Source organism: Pipistrellus kuhlii, unplaced genomic scaffold (genome assembly GCF_014108245.1).
Source record: "Pipistrellus kuhlii isolate mPipKuh1 unplaced genomic scaffold, mPipKuh1.p scaffold_m20_p_8, whole genome shotgun sequence".
Classification (NCBI taxonomy): Eukaryota; Metazoa; Chordata; class Mammalia; order Chiroptera; family Vespertilionidae; genus Pipistrellus; species Pipistrellus kuhlii.
The window spans coordinates 46,564,072-46,589,352 of record NW_023425584.1 but is presented as its reverse complement, the minus strand read 5'-3'; the positions used below and the strand labels follow the sequence as shown (position 1 = coordinate 46,589,352).

The following is a 25,281-nucleotide window of genomic DNA, read 5'->3' as shown; positions in this document are numbered from 1 at the left end:
GTGGAAACTTAATAACATAAATGCTTAGGCACCAACTTGAGAGATTTTTGTGCCTGGGAAGCAAGTGCTCTTTACAGTGCCTTTTCCTAAATCTTGTTTAGTGATTATAAAGTTGTTTAGAGAGCTACCCTGTTTCCCCCAAAATAAGACAGTGTCTTATATTAATTTTTTCTCCCAAAGTTGCGCTAAGTCTTATTTTCAGGGGATGTCTTATCTTTCCATGCACTAGGTCTTATTTTCGGGGAAACACGGTATTACCTTGAGAGCAATTACAGAAAACAGAATCTTATTGTATGCTAAGCGTGAGTATATCAAAGTGAAATTATGTTGTTTTCTTGGTGAGAGTTGGGATACTGAAATGATTTTTACGAAGATATTCAAAAGCACCAAAAATTGTAAGCAACGATTAAGTTGGTAACAGCATTTCTGACAGTGGTGGTTTATAGTAGATGATCTAAACACACTGATAATATAGTGCAAAGACTGGAAACAAATATAATCCTAAGGTTTATTTATCAAATTTCATCAGTGGAGACTTGGACCAACTTTAAAATAAGGGCAGTTCATTAAATTACTTATAAGTACAGAAACTTAAGACTTTTAAAAGGGGGCAACACTGGTCAGCATTTGGTACATGAATATAGTAGCACGTCTACTGAAAAATCTTCCTCTACATCATGAAAGTTTGGAGGTAATTAATGTAGCTTGAAATGTGTTCATTTTAGAATGTTAGAGGCAAAAAGGGCCTTATCAAGAACAGAAAAGTCGTCTTTTTTTTTTTTTGTGGTTCAGACTACAATTTACAACACAACTGGCTTATGTTACAATCAGCAAATTCTACTTCAGGCTTGGGAGTGGGGCATTAAACCTGATTTAAGTTTTATATGACAAAATCCCAATGTTTATCTTCATAAATGGTTTATCGATATTGTCAGATTCAGTCTAATCATCCAAGAAAAAGTAGTTTCCACTCTTCTTTTGTTCTACATCCTGAAAAATAGAGAAGCAACAAAAATCAACACCAGGTCTGCTTCTGGATATTCCTTGGTCCAAGACTTAAAAGCAAGATTACTACCCATTCCTACTACAGAACACCTACCTCCTTTGGTTCACATCAAGCCAAGCCCTTCACATAAAATACTTATTTACACTCATAAAGTTGCCACAAAAAATACTGTTTCCAGGAAAACTATTAAATTCCATTTTCATCATTTTAAGCTCTTGGTACAAAAGGTCCATAACGTTGGTATGAAAACTGCCTAGTGCACAAAATACATAAAAAATTTCCCCAGTGCTCTTTACTGACTGGCCAGTAATGATCCATATCCATCTAACTATTAGCCTAGCTGCTCGCTTATTAGGGTTAAGGTATGACTCAGATGAGTGGGCAGAGAGAACCAAACCAGAAATTTCTGCAAAAAAAAAAAAAAGTGACAGTACAGTGTTCATTCAATTAAAAAAAGGGGGGGGAGGGAGGGACACACAAAAATAAAACACCGTGTTCATAATACTTCAGCAGAAATTCTTAGGAAAAATAGGTTCTGCATAATGAATGTTCTAGAATTTAGGTCCTCTTTTCTGCCTAATGTTTTCCAAAATTGAGGAAACTTCACTTTTAAGTTAAAATTTGTCATCTCATTCTCCTGGCCAGTGAGTAACAGTCATAAACAAAACACAGAGATGGCTAAAGGCAACATGATGTGTACGATGACCTTGTCTTTGCATTCCAAAAACTCATGGTTAAGTCACAAAGCTAGCGGAGGACCAAAAAATAAAATCTAATGACTGCTACGGGAATGGTGTATAACATACTTCTACAGTTTCTAAAGTATTATGATAGTCAGAAGACCACTAAATGTAAGCAGAATTTTAAAGAGGCTTTGCAGGGTATGTAAAAACAAATGGGTTTTTTAGAATTCATTTTAAAAATGAATTTTTAGCAACCCCCCAAAAAATTATTGCCTTTTGATAACAAATGGTATTTCACAGACTACATTAAGTGTAGGTGGCAAATTATTTTAGATACCACAAAGAGAGAAAAAGGGCCAATTAAACTGACAAAATATTTTTCCATTGTTTAAAATTTTACGATCATTGAAGGAGCTTTATTTAGACTCTTCAACTATATGCTTTAATTATGCTGCTCCTATGCATGCACAAAAAGAAAAAACACACACAAACAAACTAAGGTATTCTTAAAAACTTGTTTCACTGGTGCATTAGTGTAATCTTTCTGAAGGCAGTTAAATGGCAATTAACACACGTGGTGCAGCAGCGGGTACAACTCATATGACATGAACAGCTCTGCTGGAGTTCATGCTGCACTGGCAGCTACATCACAATTGCTGCCCGTAAAACTTAAGTATGCCACCAGGAATTAAAATATGAAAACATGACTCTGGAAATTAATAAAATATTATACAGATTTTAATTTGAAACATGCCTATAGTTATCCAACATTTAAGATAGTTTTTTTACATACCTTAATGGAATTGAGTTTGTTTATTCTTGGCCTATAGTTGTTTGGATCTCTTCTGAATGTAATTTCAAGTTGAGATAAAAATTTATTCATCCCAGCCAAAAGGGTTTGAGGACTAGAAAAAAAACAAGGTCAATTTTGATTAAATTCTACCCCTTAAATTCACTGTTCCCTCTAATTCTCCAATCATAAGCCATCTGGATAGTAGTATACTACAGCATATGATAAACTCTAGGTTCTGAAATATCTTCATGTAGACTCTATAGTTTGGCTATAATATTTTTGTGCAAACATAGTTTAACTTGTTTCTGATCTGGAAAAAATATTTAGGGAGTACTATAGAAAAGCAAAGATCATTAACTAGGAAATTACAGAATTTCAAACATGACATTTTTAGGGGAGAAGAGACTTGGTTAGAAATTAGACACTGGAGGGAATATGTACAATGTAATGGTTTTTAGTAATAAAGAACTTTTAAAATGTCTATGCTTTATTCATGCTAAATCACATCATACATGTGGAACATTTTATAAGCATTTTACTAGTATAAAAACAAAGAGGATCAATATTTGAATAAATAAGCTTTATATGGCCTAAGAAATGCCCCTAATTCTCAAAGAAATATGTAATTTTCAGTAGTTGATGTATGAATTTAAAAATGAAAAGAATGGAATTCTGGGAAGCTTAGTAAATTACTTATATTTCATGAATGAATTAAAATAGCAACTCCATTCCTTCCTAACACCAGAAAATGTTACATTGGAATCACATAAAATTTCTGTTTTTATAGGTCAAAATGGTTGAATATAGTAATTTCATATGGGTCAACCTAATTTAAGGTTTTACAGTAAAACCTTATAGGTTAGCCTTCTCTACATTACAAATCTTCTCAAGCCAGTAAGGAAAAAAATGATAGGAAAAAAAGGGAACAGTAAAAAGTTAACAAAAATGAAAAGGCGAGGGGCTAATCCCCCCGGGTGGAGTTCTAGAATAGTCTGAAAATGATTCTGCCGGGTCACATCAAGAATTCCATGTGGCCGAGACCGGTTTGGCTCAATGGATAGAGAGTCGGCTTGGGGACTGAAGGGTCCCGGGTTCGATTCCGGTCAAAGGCATGTAGTACCTTGGTTGTGGGCATATCCCCAGTAGGGGGTGTGCAAGAGGCAGCTGATCGATGACTCTCTCATCGATGTTTCTAGCTCTCTGTCTCTCTCCCTTCCTCTCTGTACAAATCAATAAAATATATTAAAAAAAAAAAAAAAAAAAAAAAGAATTCCATGTGAATGATCTTAGATGTGACAGTATAATTTCTATTTCTGGCTCTCTCTTTCCTTCTTAAAAATTAAAATGGTTTGAATCCCCAGGTGGCTCAGTTGGTTGGATCTTCGTCCCATATACCAAAAAAGGTAGAGAGCGGGTTCGATTCCCAGTCAGGGCGAGTATGGTAGGCAACCAACTGTTTCTCTCTCTCTGCCTTCCCCTCTCTCTAAAAATCATTAAAAAAAACCCACAACATATCCTCAGGTGAGAATTAAAAAAAAACATTAAAATAGTATGAGTAATATTTATAAGCTTATTGGAAAATTTTAGATAACTTTCTAATTATTAAAAGTTATAATTAGGCTGAATATTTTAGAAAGTAGTTTTACCTGTTTGCAACTGTGTTCTTAGATGGAACACCATCAAAAACAATGACTCGATCTGCTAGATAGGTGGCCATGATGAAGTCATGTTCTACAACAAAGGCTGTCTTCTTAGCATGGAGTATGAAGCTAAAACACATGATTGCAAAATCTTTTATAGTTTTATATAATCAAATACTCAAATGCTATATTAAGCACAGTTGTATGCCAGGTCACATAACGAAAATAATACTTTCATGAGGTTATTACCGTTTGATAACTCGAGCTGCCATCAATCTTTGTTCAGAGTCCAAATATGCAGATGGTTCATCAATTAAATAGACATCAGCAGGTTTGCCCAAACAAAGAGCTAAAGCTACTCGCTGCAGTTCACCACCAGATAATGTCTGTACCTATTTGGAGAAGGTTAGCAAATGATTTAGAGATATAAATAATAAAATAATGAAATAACAAAAAAAAAATTAAAGTACCTCTTGATCGATGATGTTTTCAATTTGCAGAGGCTTCATTACATCAGTCACAAATTGTGGATGAGTGTAAGCATCTCGTATCTTTTCATGTAGTAATTGTCGAACACTTCCCTGTTTTTAATGGATAAATATTGAAAATTTATTTCAGTACAGAACTACTCTAATTACGAATTGTAACAAAGTTAAGTTCCAGAGCAAAACTATGTCAATTTGCCACCAACAGATATCAATAGTGTTTTCATGCTTATCTGTCATCTATGGCATGTTCTGAAAATTTTAAATTAAACCCATCATGTCCAACAATAAAAAAAAAAGCGATCTTGAAATTTGAAAGTAAATGCTGAATGTTTCAGGGGAGAAATCATTGAGAATAGGAATAATCAGTAAGATAATACAAACTGATAGGAATGAATCTTGAGATGTATTGCTTGTTATTTCTGGAAAGGTGTGAATTTGAGAATTTAAAGGTAAGCTAGCCCGGCTGCTGTAGCTCAGTGGTTGAACATCGACCTATGAACCGAGAGGTCATGTTCGATTTCCAGTCAGGGCACATGCCCAGGGTTGCGAGCTCAATCCCCAGTAGGAGGTGTGCAGAAGGCAGCTGATCAATGATTCTCGTCATTGATCTCTCTCTCTCTCTCCTTTCCTCTCTGAAATCAATAAAAATATATATTTTTTAAAAAGGTAAGCTTATAGAAAGTATCGATGGTAAAATTTTTTATTGTACAGCTAAGCCATCTCAAATAGTCCTAAGTGAGTATTGAGGTACTGAGTATGGATTCTGAAGTCAAGAAGTTCCTTATACACCTGCAGAAACTGGAGAAGATTAACTTAATGTTTTCAAGGTTCATCCATATTGCAACATGTATTAGTACTTTATTTCCTTTTATGGGTGAATACATTAAATTTTATGGATATACAGTGTTTATTCTGTTCATCAGCTGATGGACATTTGGGTTATTTCCCACATTTTGGCTATTATAAATAATGTATTTGTGTGCAAATTTTTGTGTTGAGACAGTCTTCATTTCTCTTGGGGATATATCTAGGAGTGGAAGTGTTGCTTCGTATGTAACTATATTTAATTGTTTGGGGAAGTGCTAAATTGTTTTTCAAAATGGTTGTACCATTATACATTCCCACCAGCAATGTATGAGATTCATATCTCACCAATACTTTTTTTTTTTTTTTTTTAATTTAAGTCATCCCAGTGGGTATGAAGTGGTTATTACATCGTGGTTTAGATTTGCATTTCCCTAATGACTAATGATACTGTGCATCTTTTAATATCCTTATTGAGCATTTATATATCTTCTTTGGAAAAATGTCTATTCAAATCTGTTGCATATTTTTAAATTGAGTTTTAAAAGTTCTTTATAGCTGAAACCGGTTTGGCTCAGTGGATAGAGCATCAGCCTGCGGACTGAAGGGTCCCGGGTTCGATTCTGGTCAAGGGCATGTACCTCGGTTGCGAGCACATCCCCAGTAGGAGGTGTGCAAGAGGCAGCTGGTCAATGTTTCTCTCTCATCGATGTTTCTAACTCTCTATCCCTCTCTCTCTGTAAAAACTAAATAAAATATATTTTTTAAAAAAAGTTCTTTATATATTTGAGATAAATGATTTGCAAATAATTTATTCCATACTACGAGAGGTCTTTTCAGTTTCTTGATTGTGTTATTTGCAGCACAAAACAATTTAGGTTTTTAAAGGTTCATTTTGGGAAAAGCTGCCTATTAGATTTTTAAAAGCATTTTCTTAGTGGAAATGAATCAATGACTAGTCTTAATAATTCTCTAGTGTGTGTGTGTGTGTGTGTGTGTGTGTTTATTGATTTTAGAGAGGAAGGGAGGAGAGAGAGAGACAGACACATCAATGATAAGAAAACCATTGATTGGTTGCCCCCTACATGCCCCCCTACTGGGGATCAAGCTTGCAATTAGGGCGTGTGCCCTGATTGGGAATCAAACTATGACCTCATTCACTCAACCACTGAGCCATGCTGGCTGGACTCTAGACATATTTTGATAAAACTGTACAGAAATTAATTATTATTTTGTTATAGAAAAGATTAACATTATATATATATATATGTATATATATGTATGTATGTATGTATATATATATGTATGTATATATATATATATATGTATGTATATATATATATATATATATATATATATATAACTTTTCTTTAATAACCAAATAACAGAATAACTCACAGTTGACTTGGGACTGATTTTCTGTGGCTTATAACTGACGTTTAGAACTGGTACTTCTCCTGCAAAATAATGCAAATAAAAAACACACTGAAAACTGCCCTGATCTTTAAAGTTTACTATGTAGAACTGAGTAAAAGGAATCAAAGATCACAACAGTACCTCCTTCGTCAGGTTTCAGTCTTCCAGCAAGCATTCTGATAAATGTCGTTTTACCGGTACCTGGCAACACAACATACAACAAATTGACTTGAAAGATGCTCCATATTTAGTGTAAATCACTATGTATTACTGGGTTTTACTTGAGAAATGAATTTAAATATATGCATTGACACTACTGAATTCTGAAGGTCATACAGAAAAATACTTAAAACTTTCATGATTCACCTTTCAAATATAACTCTAAACCAGTGGTTCTCAACCTTTCTAATGCCACAACCCTTTAATACAGTTCCTCATGTTGTGGTGACCCCCAACCATAAAATTATTTCGTTGCTACTTCATAACTATAATTTTGCTACTGTTATGAATCGTAATGTAAATATCTGTGCTTTCAGATGGTCTTAGGCTCTATAGTAGCAGTTCTCAACCTGTGGGGTTGCACAGTTGGGAACCGCTAGCAGGGTCACCTAAAACCATCAGGAAAAAAAAATTTACAGTTCATAACAGTAGCAAAATTATAGTTATGAAGTAGCAACAAAAATAATTTTATGGTTGGGGGTCACAACATGAGGAACTGTATTAAAGGGTCACGCATTAGAAAGGTTGAGAACCACTGCTCTAAACTAATTAGGAGGAATATAAACTAGTTAAAATTAATAATGACCATTTTAATAAATGATAGGCCTACAAAGTATTAGACTTTGGCTACTTTAAAAAAATATTTAAATAAAATGTCAATGCAAACAATTTATTAAGATAAAATAGTATTGTTATGATTCATACCATCATTATAAAGACAATTTACATGAAATACTTAAGTTAATTGCAACCTAGTTCAAAATTTTTATTCCACAGTTTTATAAGCTACTAGAGGCCTGATGCACAGGACAGTTGAAACATGATTGCTTGTGAATTGCAAATATTGTTTCCTGTCTAGTCAGTATCCGAGAAACTAGATTTAAAAAAAATCTTATTTTTACTGAAGGTTGTCAGACAAAATAATATGAACTTGATTGTTCACATATCATAAAATTAGAAAAACTTACCATTTTCCCCCAACATCACCATGATTTCAGAATCTGTAAACTCTCCAGCTACAATTGCTAGCTCAAACTCTCCCATCTTTTTTCTCATTCCGGGATATTTATACATACACATTTTTTTCACTTCTTCTTCATTTGCTGTCTCAGCCACTTTAAAAACAAGTGATGCATCTCTGAATCTCAAATTTTCTGTTGGAACGTAACCATCCAAAAAAATGTTTATGCCTAGTGAAAAATCATTGACAATAGATTAGTAAAGATCAATTAAAAATTAAACTTTCTCTACAGCAAGAAATTACTACAGAAGAGCTCAAACCTCAGGCTCTCTTGGGATCACTGTAAGCACAGGCTTTAAATTTCTGTGGATTTATGATAACATGCAGTGACAACACAGGGTTTTATGTATCTGTTATACACACACACAAAGCACATCCTTACATTACGGTGTGATTTTATAAGATATTCCCCCAGCAGGTTTAATGCAAAAGCATACAATGCCATTTCTGCTGCTCATTTTCAACTCACAAATTCTAATTTTCTCTAAAAATGACTAGTAAAAGTGGAATATTTTCATAGATTGACATAAAATAGTTTGGGGAATAACTTTTTTAAAAAAGCAACAAGTTCTTTTATTTTTAATTAAATATTTTTATAGGTAGGAAGAGGCTGAGATAGGAACATAAATGATGAGAGAGAATCACTGATCAGCTGCCTTCTGCACGCCCCCTATGGGGGACCAAGCCAGCACCCTGGGCATGTGCCCCAAGTGGGAATCGAACAACCTCCTGGTTCATAGGTTGATGCTTAACGACTGAACCACACCAGCCAGACTGGGGAATAATTTTTTAAATAAACAGTTTAAAATATGAGTATTCATTTTCACATGAGCTATAATTACACATTGAAGTTACAATTTACTGCATTTATCCCCTAATTATTTTTGTAGGTTTCTAAGACATTTGATAATAATGAACTTCATTTGACACTTTTTTGCTTCATTATACAAAGTTAAACACCATTATCTAAAAGGTTTTAAAGCCTGGCCAGTGTGGCTCAGTGGCTGAGTGTCGACCCATGAACGAGGAGGTCACAGTTCCATTCCTGGTTGGTCAGGGCACATGCTTAGGATTCGGGCTCGATCCCCAATAGGGGTTATGTGGGAGGCAGCTGATCAATGATTCTCTCGTCATTGATGGTATGTATCCCTCTCTTTTTTCCTCTCTCTAAAATTAAAAAAAAAAAAAAAAGATATAAAAACTGGAAATAAACTAACATATTATACATTGAGAATCCCTCCATACTAAAGTTGTTAAGATTCATAATGGCAGACACAAAAATAAAAAAGTGGATTATTTAGGAGACAAAAAAAAACAAAACAGTCTTTTTTTAGTGTTTCCTATATATAAGGAGAAGTAACAGAAAGCTTGGTTGAAGTTTTGGAAGGTCTCGAAAGAGAGTCTAAGAATATTATTTGTTTCATCTGCAACTGAGAGCCATATCGGGGTCTATAAGCTCAACCTAAAACATAGGTGTGTTCAATAAATATTTACGAACAGAACAAATGAAGAGATACACTGATTTTGCCAAAAGTAGCATTTAAAAAAAATATGTGAGCTTAAAAAAAGTAAAACCAAAAATTAAATAAAAACATAAACTTGAAGGAAAAGAACTTTAGTGAACATTTAGTCCAAGTGCATAATTTACAAGGTAAGGAAAGTAAGATCCAGAGAAATAAGAGACTTTGAGCAAAACATTAATAAATCAACCTTTATATTCCTACTGCAATGTTTCTCTTATCGCTTTTACAGTTTAAAGAGTTATATACATTGCATTAATTTATTTATTAAAGGAAAGCAGAAAGATTAAGTGGTTTGCTATTTGAATTGTTTTAACAGATAAGGCACATTAAAAACCTCACCAGTGACTATTTTTTCAGTGACAAAGCCTTTACACAAGGTATTCATTCATAAACAGAACTGACAAGTGATTATCCACAGAATTTTCAACATGATTGTAGAACTACTACTACTATGTGGTATAGAGTAGGTACTCAATAAATATTGGCCAACTAAGGCAAATAAAACAAAGAATAACTTCTGATATCATCTCTTTAAAATGATTAGAAAGAAAAGTGAGTAATCTCACAATTTTTTCCTTTAAATATGTTATTTACCTCAAAGTTTAAGAAGTGATAACAAATCCTTCCCCATATCTTAAACTAAGCCTACCCTGGTGTGGCTCAGTGGTTGAGCATTGACCTATGAACCAAGAGGTCATGGTTTGATTTCTGGTCAGGGAATATGCGCAGTTGGCAGGCTCGGTCATCAGTGGGGGGTGTGTAGGAAGCAACTCATCAGTGATTCTCATTATTGATATTTCTCTCTCTCTCCCTTTCTCTCTGAAATCAATAAAAATATATCTTAAAAATATTTATATATTTTTATCAAACAAAAAAAGCCACCGCTGCCTTTTTATGCAAAATGTATAATGCAAATTTCTTTTTCCAAAAGTGTCTTAGGTATCTCAAAAACTATCACTTATAGACTATGCTCTATTTTCAAAATATGGATTAAGTAGTCCTTTTCGGTATTCTAGGTTGTCAGCTGAAGGCAGAGGCAAAGAGAAGAAATAGAAAAGAAAATAAAAGTAAGAAAGCAGCAAAAGGAAATAGAACAGGAAGGAAAAGGAAAAGGCATACCAGATGGAGAGTGCACAGACATTGTTTCAGGAGCCACTGAGTGGTAGGCTAGTTTTTACTTTTGTCTAACTTGCTTAGGTAGGGAGGAGCATGGAAAAGAGAGGCAGAGAGTCCCTCTTTCCTGAAAGTAGAAGGAATATAATAAAAATATACTCACAAGCTATTTTACTAGGCTTATATATAGTCAGTTACTAAACTGTAATATATATTTACTAAACTATCTTATTAGACTTTTAGGCAGCCCTAGTTCTATAAACTTAGGATAGACAACATACATGTGAAACAAGCTGAGCACTAAATGAATTTTAGGAGTTTCACTATTGGTCTTGGCCTGTCACAGATGAAATTGAAGATGATAAATTAAAAAAAAAGTTTCTATAGAAGCTAATATACACAAGAAACTTTTAATAAAGCAAATAAATAGTAAAACTATTCTGCCAAATTTCTTTCTATCCACCCCAACAAAAAATTCTCCAAAAAGATGTTCTGTATCATAATTGATGAATATAACCATATATATCATATATTCTGTTATGTGATTAAATTCCATGAGACTAGAGTTTTAGATAAATCATATTACAGCAACTTAATACCAACAAAAGTTCATTTTTTTAAGCATTAGAGTACAGAGAATACAGCATTGTGAATATACTTTTGCAAGTTACCTTCTCTTACACTAAAAGGCATAGTGACAACACCGTATGCACTTGGTACGCCATATAAACAGCAGATGAAGTCAGAGAGATAATCTAATACACTTAGATCATGTTCCACCACAATGATATATCTGAAAATATAGATTTAAGATGTAACAATATATATACATAACATTAAGATTATATTTAATAACAACTTCTATGTAACTTTTTTAAAACACAGTGTAAATTTCAGGAAAAGATATTTTTTTTAAAAATTAAGTATAAATAAAAATTAAGTATAATGACCATATTAAACAAAAGTAAAATATTTATTTAAATATGACTTAGCGATATTCCTATTTCAAATTGGTATACTAAACTAAAAGAAAAAAGTTAATATTAAATAGTTTATGTTATAATAAATGTATTTTACTAATAAACATTTTAAATAAACTTTACAAAGCAGAACAATGAATAGATTTAAATCAGATGCACCCTAATTGTTTGATTAGTATGCTATTCCTCTTACACATTCAACCTTTCTACTTGTCCCATGCTGGCTGTGGTAGGGGATACATGAGAATGACAGACAGAATCCTGAATCTGAGAATTTCCAATGTAGCTGGGAAAGACAAATCTCACTCTCTTCAGGTCCCCAGACATGGCTCTCAGTTTCCAAAGAAACAAATGACATAATTAGACTTTTCTTTTAAGACCTTCTAAAACTGAAGCTACTATTTTTTACTTCATTTAATATAGGACACACTGAAAAAATGGACCTTTCATTATTTACTAAACAATTCACTTTTCAATTTGTGTGTGTTTCAGGGGTATTCTAGCTTGTAAAACGTCTCCTGCCTAAATCCTCACTTGTTGGAAGTCCCTTCTACCGTCTCAAATCCTAACTTCTGAGAAACACCCTTATAGTTGTTTGTTCCCTCATTCTTTAACCTTTGTCACTCTGATCTAATTCTTGCACTTTCTGAGTACCCTACTACTTGTCCCAAAGACTCCAAAGACAGGCTGCAATCTGAATCTCATGATCTTTACTTGTGTGTTATGCATCAAACAGGTATTTAATAAAGTTGTTGAATGATGAAGAATTTGGACTTATGTTAATTGGCATTGGGGGAAATGGTAGATTTTTAAACAGCATTATCCAGTAGAACTTCCCTGATTATGGAAATGTTCTATCTCTATGTTGTCCCATATGGTAGTAATTAACTACATGGAAGGCCCAGCACTTAGAATGTAACTAGTTTGATTAAAGAAATTAATTTTTTATTTCAATTAGAATAAAAATAGCAAAATATGGCTAGAAGCTACAACCTAATTTTAGAATACAAGAATGGTATGAAAAAACATTACTTCAGGAAGACTGAACATGTGATTTGACATGTAGAATCTCAGGATACAGATATACTTCATTTAACTTTTTGTCAATTTATCACTAGAGAGATTATTTTAACCCTATACCAAAGACCTGGCACATATGTGCAAATGTCTAACTCAACCATTTTCTTCACTTTATCAGTATAATTTGCTTTGAAATGTTATCCTTTTACAATGAAGATTCTGTAGTCTGATAATTTCTAACTGTAGTGATTTGGCGGAATATTTACAAATTGAGATACATGTCAGTTGGTTATAAATCACTAATCTTTTCATTATGGTTAGGCCATTACTTGACATTTAAAAAAAAAATTATGTGTTAAGGTAGATTGTCTAAGACTTTCATTTCAGTATAATAAAGGGATATAAATACATTCTATAAAAAAGGGCTAGGGTTTCAAACTTGATTTGATTGCTTATGTATTTTACCAGGCTGTGAAGTCCTTGAATACTGGGACTATATTTTATACTCCTGCATTCCCCAAAGAGTCAGGCCTATGTACAAGGTAAAAACTATAGCTGCTATTTGGCCCAACTAAGTTTGTTTCTTTATCACTGATATTTGAAATATTATATTCTAACTTAAAAGATTACTATGAGGCTCAAATGAGATAATGGATTCAGAAACTCTGCAAACTACAAAAGCACCCCATATATATAGGGTGTTATGATTATTTAGTAGAGGCTCAGAATTCTCTTGTGCTCAGTAACACCATGAAGAACTGGAATTATTCTGTTGATCCTTATGTTCTAAGTTTTGTGTGTATCTGAGTGACATATTCATTTGAAGATCTGGTAAGAGCTAAGGATCTGCTTCACAGAAACCCATTTATTTGTACCAGAATTTGCCAATCATTTCAGAGTATTCATAATTCCCTGGAAATAGGCTTAGTAGTAAATAAATCTTACATTAAGAACCTATGTTCTAGTTAGAGGAAGGTAAATTCAAATGGTAGCTCCAAATAATCAACATGGAAAACGCACATGTATATGACATTGAGGGCCCCAGTGTTCAGTGTTTAGAAATCTGTAAAACTCCCGAAACAAAATAACACAGGCATATGGCAAATCTGTACTTACCTATCTGGATTTATTAGGGATCGGATAGTAATAGCAGCCTTTAAACGCTGCTTCACATCTAGGTAACTAGAAGGTTCATCAAACATGAAACTATGAAAAAGAAAAGCAAATGTAATTTGAAAGAGAAGTATGACATAATTCTATCTTGCATGTTATTTTAAAGTACTATAATATAGTTTATGTTTGGCAACAACAAAAAATCCCTTATTCTATTGAGGAGTCTACCCTGTAAGAAAAACTTCCGTATTTTCTTCAGAAGAAAAGAAATTAAGGAAAGCCGAACATGAGGAGACACTCCCAGATTAGGCTACCTTACAAATTGTTACCTGCTTATGAAAAATATTCTGATGTAGTCCAAAGTAATACGGAAAGCTTTTCTTTTAAATAGCTTAAGTCAGTTGCATTAAGCAAATAGTTTCTGGAGTGAAGGGCAGTGCACAGAATTATAGACTACTTTAGAGAGCTAGCCTGCTTTGGATGCCAGAGCAAAAACGTGGAACATGGAGCAGGAAGTATTGGGAAGAAGAGAGGCACTGGAAGGTAGGAAGGAAACTGGCCTTTTTTACTCTCACATACCATGCCATCCTGATTTAGAGTTATCTAAAAGACCTTCTATTCTACTTGCGGTATTTATAAAAAACTTGCTGGCTTTGTAGGAGAGCTTAATTAAGCCTTAAAAAATATTCTTCTTATGTACAAAGAAAGTTTAAATAATAAACAACTTACTTCAGAGTAAGAAACTCTGGACCCCATCAATTGTAAAGTATTTATCTAAATAAATGAGTATCTCCCCCTGCAGGAAGAACAGGGAGAATGGGCAGTGGATGCACAATTGCTTCAGCTTCTTACCTCAAAATGAGAATCTTAGATACTGCTTGTATTGTTTCTCTCAAAACCACTGTTTTATTACAGCATTCCAAATAAAAGCTCTAAAGTAAGGATTGAGATCTATAAAAGGTGTAAATTAACCTACATGTCAGCTTTCTGTATGCAAACGACAGCACAAGCAAATCTCTGCAACTCTCCTCCTGAAAGATCTTCCACATTTCGTTCTTTTAGATGGGTTAAATCTACAAAGAACATAGAGGCATTGTGTTTAAAGTTAAGTTTTATTTCACCTCTGCTAAGTAAAATTTATAATGTAGGTCATTCTGAGTTTGACTATTTCAGTTGAAAATTGTGCGAAATAAAAAGTAAAGATGACAACTATCAGAGATTTCCCCATGTATTTCAATAATCCATATAAAGACATTTGTCTTATAATTTAAGTTTAGGGCCTATTCAAACACATACACAAAATAAACACTTACCAAGCTGTTGACATACAATTGTTTGTGTCTTTGTTTCATCCTTTCGGTCCAAAATAGAACCCACTGTCCCCTGTCATAATATTGATAAAAACAGTCATTACTGTTTTTCTCCAATATTAAAATTAAATTCAATGTTAAAATCCCTTCAATCTTTGCTTTAATTTGATATATATTTTATACTTCCATCAATATCTATAAAGTATAAATTCCTCCTAAAAAGCAACTGACCTTTGCAGCTTTAGGAATCTGGTCTACATACTGAGGCTTGATAATAGCTTTGAGGTCATCTTCTAGAATCTTGGTAAAGTAATTTTGCAATTCAGATCCACGGAAGTAAGTCAAAATTTCTTGCCAATCTGGTGGATCCTAGAAATATACATATAATTAACTGAATTTAATTTAATAATACAATTGCAATGAGGATGACTGTTATACAAAATATAACATGTATCCAAATAGAATACTTTTGGCTTCTAACTTAATATTGAGGATTTAATTTCAAATCAAGGTATACCAACTCTCAGAATAATCAGGTAAGTAGCACTAACAAATTTTAATTAAAAAATGAAGGAGTTTCATCTATGTATAGTTTCTTAGCATTAATTCCACAAATAATTTTGAGAGGGGGAAAAAAAAAAAGACACAGCCCTGGACGGTTTGCCTTAGTGTATAGAACATTGGTTAGTCAGAGGACTGAAGAGTACCAGACTTGATTTTGGTCAAGGGTATATACCTCAGTTGCAGGCTCAATCCCTGGTCCTGGTCGGGTGCATGTAGGAGGCAACCAATTAAATGTATCTATCTCAAATAGATGTTTCTCTTTCTCTGTCTCCCCACTTCCTTCCACTCTCTCTAAAAATCAATTGAAAAATATCCTTGGGTAAGAATTAACAAAAGCAAAACAAAAAATGACATAAACACTCTCTTTCAGTCTCACAAAACCAACCCAAGATATCCATTTTTTATAAGGTGGTAATACATACATCATACTTTCCGAGGTTTGGCTTTTGCTTTCCTGCTAAAATTTTTAAAGCGGTTGACTTCCCAATACCATTAGTTCCAACTAATCCCAAAACTTCACCTGGACGAGGGATAGGTAACCTGTCAAAAGTATAAAAAAATAATAAAACTCAGAAAAAGCTACATAATATCAAAATGATATACTTTAAAACACTTGCACTCCACACACATCCATTAAGCTAAGAGATATATGCCAGGTATAATATTATTGGCTATTAGAAAACTCCCCAGCTAAGATTAACTTAAATCGTTGTTAGATATGCATCTATGGCAATATTACTCCAACTTTTATTTATTCAAAGTCTGTACTAAAGTAACAATTATTTTTTGCATATAAGGCTCAGTTTTAATGTAAAAATGCTTTGGTAAAAAATATTATAGCAGGTGCAACCTCACACTGTTGTTTTTGTTGTTGTTGTTTTCCTGCCACTTACTTACAAGGAGAGAAGTGCCACATCAATCAGAAATATTCCACTTCATTCTCCCTGCTGCAGGAGGCCCCTTAAAGCTGGCAGGTTGAGAAATACCTTTTTATTAGTTAAATCTAGACTCCCAGATTAAAAATATCAGTGTTTAGCAGATGAAACACCTCAAAGGACTCCTGTAATTTAATAATGTATGTCCAAGTTCAGAGTAATATTATCTGTTGATCATGAAATTAATAGATAAATAAAATCAAGGACAAGTTTTCTTAAAAGTCTTTTTGGGAATACAGGTTTATTAACAATAGCGATTCTCAACCCCAGTTATATTAGAATCATCTTGGAGCTTTTACAACTTACTGAGGTCCAGACTTTTCATCCAGAGATAGGATGTTATTCAACTGGGCTGAAATCTGGGCATTAGCTTTAAAAAGTCCAGGTAACTCTAATGCTGGCCAGAATAAACAACTGATATATATAATATGATTCCACATGATGTTACAATATTGTATTTCTCGTTAGTGCATGGGTAATAGTTTTCCCCCAGTTTTGCATATCTCTGAAAATTCCAAATGCATTTTACTTTTCACCGAAGTAAAGAGGAATGTTGACTTGAAAATATACCTGTGAAGTTTGAAGGCATTGGCACAATATCGATGTGTTGTTTCTTTTTCCAAGTTGCTTGGTAAGTTAACAATTGATAAGGCGCCAAAGGGGCATTTCTGTTATTTAAAGAATTAATTTTTTGTTAATTTTTGGAAGTAAACACTTAAGTAAAATGTAAAGATTAAGAAGTTTTTATAAGCAATCTTCTGAACATGGAGTTGCACAAAGATGTACAATATTTTTCATTTCCTTTTATTTACTTAAAAGTTTCTAGAAGGCAAAAACTGTATCAACTAATTTTGCATTACACTTAGTGAATGCCATAATCTTAGACATTTAATACTTATTGAAAAACTTCATGGAACTTGGAAGTTCTGTGTGCATTTATTTACATCATTAGATAAAAGAAGGCTAAAAGGTAAGATGAAACATGGTTATTGAGCACTATACAACTGCATATTCAGCTTATGACAGATTCCTTCCCTCTACTTCCTTCTTCCTGTCTCTGTATGCATCCATTTCTACCTTAAGTCCTTTAAGGTCATGGATTGTACCTTTTGGGTCTATTTATGTCCCAACAACAGCTGGCATTACATTTGGATAGAACAAGGATTAATGTCTTTCTGCTGTGATTTTTAACTATCCCATATAAAAAAGATGTTTCTTATTCCAACTGAGTAAATTCACATGAAAAAAAAAAAAAAAAAGACTTACAGAAAAATTTATTCAAATAATAGTTGACTAGTAATCAGATAAATGTCTATGAAACAAGAATGGCAAGAACTAGAGGTTCATTTAAGAGTGGTAATGTGCCACAGCCTGCATGGCTCAGTGGTTGAATGTCAACCTATGAACTGGAAGTTCAGGGTCTGATTCCCCATCAGGGCACATTCCCAATCCCCACTGTGGAGTGTGTAAGAGGCAGCTGACCAATGATTCTCATCATTGATGTTTCTATCTCTCTCTCCCCCTCCTTTCCTCTCTGAAATCAATATATAAAAAGAGTGGTAATGTGGCTAGAGAAACTTATTAGAAGTACATAAACTTGAAAAAGGTACATCCCAGAGTATAATCACATTTGAGATTTGTTTAGAAGAACTGTTCAGTGAGCTCAGGGACCAATTCAAAGTCCGTATAGAAAAATTTCAGTGAGTTTTATTTTTATGTTTAAAAAACATAGATAATTAAACAAATAAAACTTTTGTTTTCTAAATAAGTAATTACTACTGTCTAAACAAAACTATTAATTCTTTACATGAGATATTTTCTGCCAATCAAGTTACCTTCATTTATATTATAGAATTCTTTTTATTCCATCAATGTACATAAAATATTTAGAGGCTAAAAGTAATTTAAACTTCTCTAAATCTACAAGGGAAAACAAATCCACACTGTTCATATGTGAACTGCATTATAAGCATCTTAATTTTCAGGTATATACTATCCTCACTCCCAAAACAGACTCATCACATTAGTATCTTTTCAGCCACTGAAGTGCATACCCCAAATCTTGGAACCTCATTTTCCTACAGCAGTGAAAAAAAGAAAATAAAGTTCTTTCTTTCTACAATTAAAAATATATTACTCAAAATCAGATTTCCAGCACCAGAGAACATTGGTATATAAAAGATTAGTAAATATTTGCTGGAAGAAATATTTCCTGCTTATGTTTTCAAAATATGGGAAAATGTTTTCAGGTATTTTATTTCTGGAAGCCAATGCAAAGTACACATAAGCTTATTAGAATAAGTAACAGGGTGGTATCCATACTCTGGTAAAGGTCCTTTCTAAAATGCACACGATATACAAATAAAAACACCTAAATTAAGAACTTTCTGAACTGGCTCCTAAATATCTTTCATGAATTTAAGTTGGAAATTCATCATTCGTAAGTCAAAACCTTAATCAAACTTTTCAATGCAACAAAATCTAATTTGGGGTATTTTGAAAAATTATACTTATGGAGTAAATTCAACAAGAGAAGAATGTACAAATACAGCAAAAAAAGCACTTAAAAGATAAGGTTAAGCTGAAAAATTTCGGCCATATGCCCTTCTATTTAAAAGTTGCAAATTTAGCTCTAGCCAGTTTGCTCAATGGATAGAGCGTTGGCTTTCGGACTGAAGGGTCCTGGTCATGGCATGTGCAGGAGGCAACCAATCAATGAGACTCTCTCACACCAATGTTGATGTTTCCCTTTATCTCCCCCTTCCACTCTCTAAAAATCAATGGAAAAATATCCTCCAGCGAGGATTAACTCCCCCATGCGTATAAGTTGCAAATTTAAAGTTATATAGACTTGAAAAAAAATGTATGTTATATAACTCATATTTTTAGTATTCATATTCCCAAAAAGTTCTGGTGAAGAATATTCTTCTCATAAAAAGGTGGGGGAAAAATTTAATTTTGGTTGGAAATGGCTTTACAAAATTGAGTATGGTGAGGATAACTTTTAAATAAAAATCTGGCCTAATTACAAAGCAATATTTGATTATTGATACAAGTACAAAATTTATATTCATTACTCAATGCTTTATATTTTGCCTCTTTAAAACAATTATAAACCTGGTGGAGGGGGGAAGAAATGAGGAACCTTTGAAATATATGAACAATAAAGATTGATTTTAAAAAAAACAAACAAAAAAAACCCAATTATAATATATTCAGAATTTTCAGATTTCATTTTTAGGTTATAAATTTGACCTGGTAAATAAAATATCACTTACCTTAATACAAATACCACAACCAATACAAAGAGTTTCAGAAATCCAAGCTATTTTGCTCTGGGGTGTAACCTCAATGCATAGTTTTCCTGGCAAAAGAAAAATATGTTTATGAGGCAAGAGGGAGATGACTAACATATTTATTTTGTTTAGTTTAGTACAGGGGAAGAAAATATGCTGGTAGAATTGTGGCAGATCCTAAAAGTTTTATTTTTAAGCCGACTGACCTAAATATTTAATTCACAAAATATGCCTTGCAAATGGTAATGTACCAGTATACCAGAGAAAGGAATGAAATGTTAGCTAGCTCAGAAAAATTCTAAAAAGTTAAGTAGTCATCTAATATACAGACAAAATTAAACTTGGCATATAAACAAGACTATTAATAATAGAATTTCTGAACAGCATGGTAGACTATGATCTAGGAATCAACATCTATGATATCTAAAGTCTTTTAAGATTCAATAAGCCTAAGTTCAATTATTTTAACACAGTTCATCAATTCTGAATTGCTGTAAATTTATTTTATCTTGAAAATATAGCAAAACCTCATGAACAGGATTCTTTTAAAATATATTTTTATTGACTTTTTACAGAGAGGAAGAGAGAGGGATAGAGAGTTAGAAACATCGTTGAGAGACAGTCATTGATAAGCTGCCTCGTGCACATCCACTACTGGGGATATGCCCGCAACCAAGGTACATGCCCTTGACCGGAATCGAACCTGGGACCTTTCAGTCTTCAGGCCAATGCTCTATCCACTGAGCCAAACCGGTTTCGGCGTGAACAGGGGTTCTTTTTAAGCTCTTTAAAGTGAGAATATTATCAAATACAAACATTTTGGCAATCCTTTCTCCATGACTTAAAGTAATTACAGGGTTTTATAGAATAGTAAGAATATCAGTAACTTAAACTCTGGTTTGACTTTATATTCAATAAATGTTTAAAAATACTGATACTAATACACTATCCTATAATTTAAAAGAAACAGAATCATATAGTCATAAAACGAAAAATTCAGAACAAAATCTGGTGTCTTTACATTTCAAAGAAACTAATGGCAAAAGTTTAGACAACTACGAAGCCAACTTATTCCTTTTAAAACTCTTATCTTTAAATGATCCATGGAATAGCTTACCCATTCGAACCACAGGGCAACTCTTTTTGCATTCTTGCCGACATTTCTTAGGTTTACATTTGTCATGGTTGACAATAGCAATTCTTGTTAATTTATCTGCCATAATTCTAGCTAGGAATATCCAGCTCTTCTGTTAAAGAGAAATTAACAAAATTATGACATAATCAATGCAATTAATTGAGAAATAAGTCAGGCATAAAAGTTAGATAGGAGAGATCAACCAAAGGACTTGTATGCATGCATATGAGCATAACCATAGGACAGAGACAGGAGGGGTGCGGGTGAGGGCTTGTGCTGGGGGGTAGGAGTGGCTGGGGAGAGGTCAATGGGGTAAAAGGAGACATATATATAATATTTTAAACAATTAAGAATTTAAAATTGAAAAAAGTTAAATAGGAGATCATATATTATCCCTATATTCTGATATGATTATCTGGAATTAAGTGAAATAATACCATCTTTCATTGTCACAAAAAAATAAATGATCTAGAAATCAACCTAACAAGACACATGCAAATGTGAGGCAACTTTTAAAATACCATTAAAAAACATAAAAGACTCAACAAACAGAATGAGATTTTACATAGAGAATAGTAACACTAGAGATTTCAACCTTCCCCGAATTTATACATTTAATCCAATCTCAAGTGGGGAGAGGAGAAGAGAGAAAATTAACCAAACAAACCAAATTTAGAGCTCTTATGAAAAAAACAGTAACAGCTAGGAAAGCTGAAAAAAGAGCAGAAGGAAAAACATGATATAAGGCCTGCGTAATTAGTACTGTTACCAGTATATGAATATAGACCAATGAATGAATACAGAATAAAAAAAACCTGACAACTACCATGTTTCCCCGAAAATAAGACATTCTCTGAAAATAAGGCCTACTTACAGGTTTCCTTCTGAGTGAATTATAAGGCACCCCCCCCCCCCCGCCCCCGAAAATAAGGCCCCTCTAGGCTAAACATGAGAGATTTGGTCCACTGATTCTGAAAGAAATGGAGTCACAAGAAATTCACCAGGAAATTCAGGAATTGGATTGTTATGATGATGTTCCAGAAGATGATGACATGATTGTCATTAAATAAATGAGTAAATTCTTGATACTGTAGGATTCAGTTTGTCTAGTTTGTGTTGACAACTACAGTACCGAATACTGGTAATAAATTTCCTTTATTTTCATTTAACAATAAATGTGTACCGTATTCTTCTTCATGGAAAAATAAGACATCCCCTGAAAATAAGACCTAGCGCATCTTTGGGAGCAAAAATTAATATAAGACACTGTCTTATTTTCGGGGAAATAGGATAATACTCATGATAAAGATGTTTACTTCCTCTCTCAAACAAAGCATTACTTCATGTAGTAATACATGAATAAAACTATCCATCTGACTATAATGATTCTATTGATGAAAATGAGTTTCTAAGATTCTGACCATTGTGTTGGTAAAGTAGAAAAAGTAAAAACTGCATTTATCTGGGAATCTGCAATATGCACAAGATGAATTTTATACTAAGAGCACTGAAAAGAAAAGGAAACAAAGTAACTAAGTATAGACTGTATTCACTTTCAAAGCTTTTATAAGTCTGGATATTTAACAGTGCCACCGATTATGTAGCTAAGGTTAAAGTAAACTTAAATTTTTTTTACAATACTGGGCTAGTGATAGACTTTAATTGAACTTAATTTTCTTAGACTTGTGATTTAAAGAAAATAAGTCCCAAAAGTGCCTTAATACACCAGTTTTCCAATATGTAATGAAAGAACCTGAGGCCAAGACTATTTTATTGACAGACATTCTGTTGGTTTTTTATGACTATGATCCTCAATCCGCTATTTTTTGACAGACTGGCTCCTTGTAGATCTCTCGAGTATTTCTCACACACTTCAATATCATTATACATGGAGGAGAATAAGAAATTATGCTCCTGCCGAAACCGGTTTGGCTCAGTGGTAGAGCGTCCGTCTGCGGACTGAAAGGTCCCAGGTTCGATTCCGGTCAAGGGCATGTACATTGGTTGCGGGCACATCCGAGCAAGAGGCAGCTGGTCGATGTTTCTCTCTCATGGATGTTTCTAGCTCTCTATCTCTCTCTCCTCCTCTCTGTAAAAAATCAATAAAATATATTAAAAAAGAAAAGAAATTATGCTCCTACCAGGCTATTATCTCTTCCTTCTCACTAAAAGTTTCATTTTTGCATTTTGTCATTTACTGACCATCAGATCATTTGCCCCCACGCTTTGAAGATTTCAGACCTTGGCTAACTTTCACCCTCTTTTACAACTCCTGTCATAATTCTTGGTTCAATATATGTTCATAGATGAATCACCTATTAATAGCCTATCCCCATTGTTAATAAATCCCTCTCCTCCAATGATCTGGTTTTTCACCCTCCTTCAGCCACTCATTCTTTTGGTCAAACCCTTGACATCACCTTTACCAACTGCAATCTCTCCATAGTCTCCATTACAAATACCTCATTCACCAACCATAACTCTTTTTTAAAAAAAATATATATTTATTGATTTTTTTTTTTTTTTTTTTACAGAGAGGAAGGGAGAGAGATAGAGTTAGAAATATCGATGAGAGTCATCCATTAGCTGCCTCTTGCACACCACCTGCAACCAAGGTACATGCCCTTGATCGGAATCGAACCTGGGACCCTTCAGTCCACAGGCTATCGCTCTATCCACTGAGCCAAACCGGTTTCGGCATAATACTGTGTGAAAGCATTTAAAGATCACTGTTAAGTGTTGCTTAATATCGCACGAAGTAGTCTAACCTATGATTACTGCGGATTATTAGTCTTATAAAACATCTAAGTTGGGAGTGGCACACAACTGATTTCAGGGTCTTAAATTGAAGACATTTAGAAGAGACACTAAATTAATATTGCTTTCTTTTCCCCACAACAATTAAACGATCTTCCTAAGAGATTTTTTTTTTTTTTTTAAATAGGGAGAACAAGGTTTTTAACTAAAATAAAAGAAACCCTTTTGGTTCAAACACAGGCTAAGAGAACCTTGGTTAATATTGACAAAGCATTAGTATCCGGTAGCTGGACAGAATGGATATCTCCAGGATAAGGGACTAACGAACTGAGGACTGCAACACCAACGCCCCTGTCATCAATGCCTAGTTAGCAGTCCCGTGGAAGAGGATAACAGAAAAACAAGACATTGTCTTGGCAGTCATCTACGTAACCATACACAGCAAAAATAGGCCAATGTCTGTTAGCCTACTCACAGGTGGAGGGGCTTTGCCCGCAGTGACTACCATGTACGAACCTCTTGGAAGGAAAAAAAAAAAAAAAAAAAAAAAGATAAAGACGTTTTGAGTTAAGACACCACCCCTGATCTCAAGGAGTTAAGACACTGCCCCTGACTAAGGGGGCAGAGGGAATAGTCACTAAGGGGAAAAGCGCCCGATGCTGTAAAAGCGCACCAAAAAAAAAAAAAAAAAGCTCAAGGCGTTTAACGGGGAGATTAGCTAGGGCCATCCCACCGAAAGCCTGGTGCACGCTGTTCTATGAGAAAAGCAGAGCGGCTGCCTGGCCATCGTTTCTGTCAAGACTGGGAGGAGGGGACGAGGAATAACTCCACTTCACGGCAGCAAGAGGCCACTGACTCATCCCACAGTCACCCAGCGGTGGGAGACAAGGCTACGACTCCCCGAAACCAAGCACGCACGTGTGGAAATATGCCCACTCTCCTGTGCCCGGGGAAGAAGAGGGGAGGAAACGGCGGGCGCTGTAGATCCTGAAGGCGCCCTCCCCTCCAGAAGGCTCCGCTCTCGGGGAGCAGCGGGGCACAGGGGGCTGGCAGCGGGGAGGGTTGGATCGCTGAGACGGCCTCTAGCGGGGGCTATCCTCGCCGCCGCCGCCGCCGCAGGCGGGGTTGGCGGGCCACAGCGGCCGAGAGCCAGATGATCAGCTGGGACGGGAGCCCCACGCGCCATGCCCTCGCCGGCTGCCACGCGCCGCCGCCGCAGTCCCCGCTCGCCGCCGCCGCCGCCGGAGGCCTAACCCAAGGTTCCTCAGTCTTTTAAATCGTGGCGGAGGGCGTCTCCTGGCCAAACTCCTCGGGGCTACTTACTTACTCGGAGATAACGACCCCCTTGCGGAGGCGGGGAACGCACACGCCGAACCCGCGATGGCTGTCACTTCTCCGGTCCACAACGTGTTCCTACGGCCTCCGGCCAAAATGGCGGTGCCCAGCCGCGCCTCGCGCAGGCCTC

The 25,281-nt window shown here is 34.7% G+C and overlaps 1 protein-coding gene across 2 annotated transcripts; it reads right to left on the bottom strand.

Moving 5' to 3' along the window:
• Positions 1-593: 593 nt before the first annotated feature.
• ABCE1 (ATP binding cassette subfamily E member 1) lies at positions 594-25,281 on the bottom strand. Of its 2 annotated transcripts, none has more exons than XM_036424438.1 (18): positions 25,140-25,281; positions 21,042-21,171; positions 19,907-19,992; positions 17,199-17,296; positions 16,116-16,233; positions 15,361-15,498; positions 15,133-15,202; positions 14,796-14,892; positions 13,823-13,912; positions 11,378-11,499; positions 8,018-8,239; positions 6,972-7,031; positions 6,813-6,871; positions 4,593-4,703; positions 4,372-4,514; positions 4,129-4,251; positions 2,483-2,594; positions 594-990 (listed from the first exon to the last, which is right to left on the bottom strand). In XM_036424438.1, exons 2-18 carry the CDS (start codon positions 21,142-21,144, stop codon positions 943-945), a joined length of 1,800 nt encoding a protein of 599 aa, XP_036280331.1. In that variant the 5' UTR covers positions 21,145-21,171; positions 25,140-25,281; the 3' UTR covers positions 594-942. The 2 variants fall into 2 exon arrangements, with proteins under 2 accessions (XP_036280331.1, XP_045432493.1); XM_045576537.1 differs by having other exon boundaries at positions 25,144-25,276.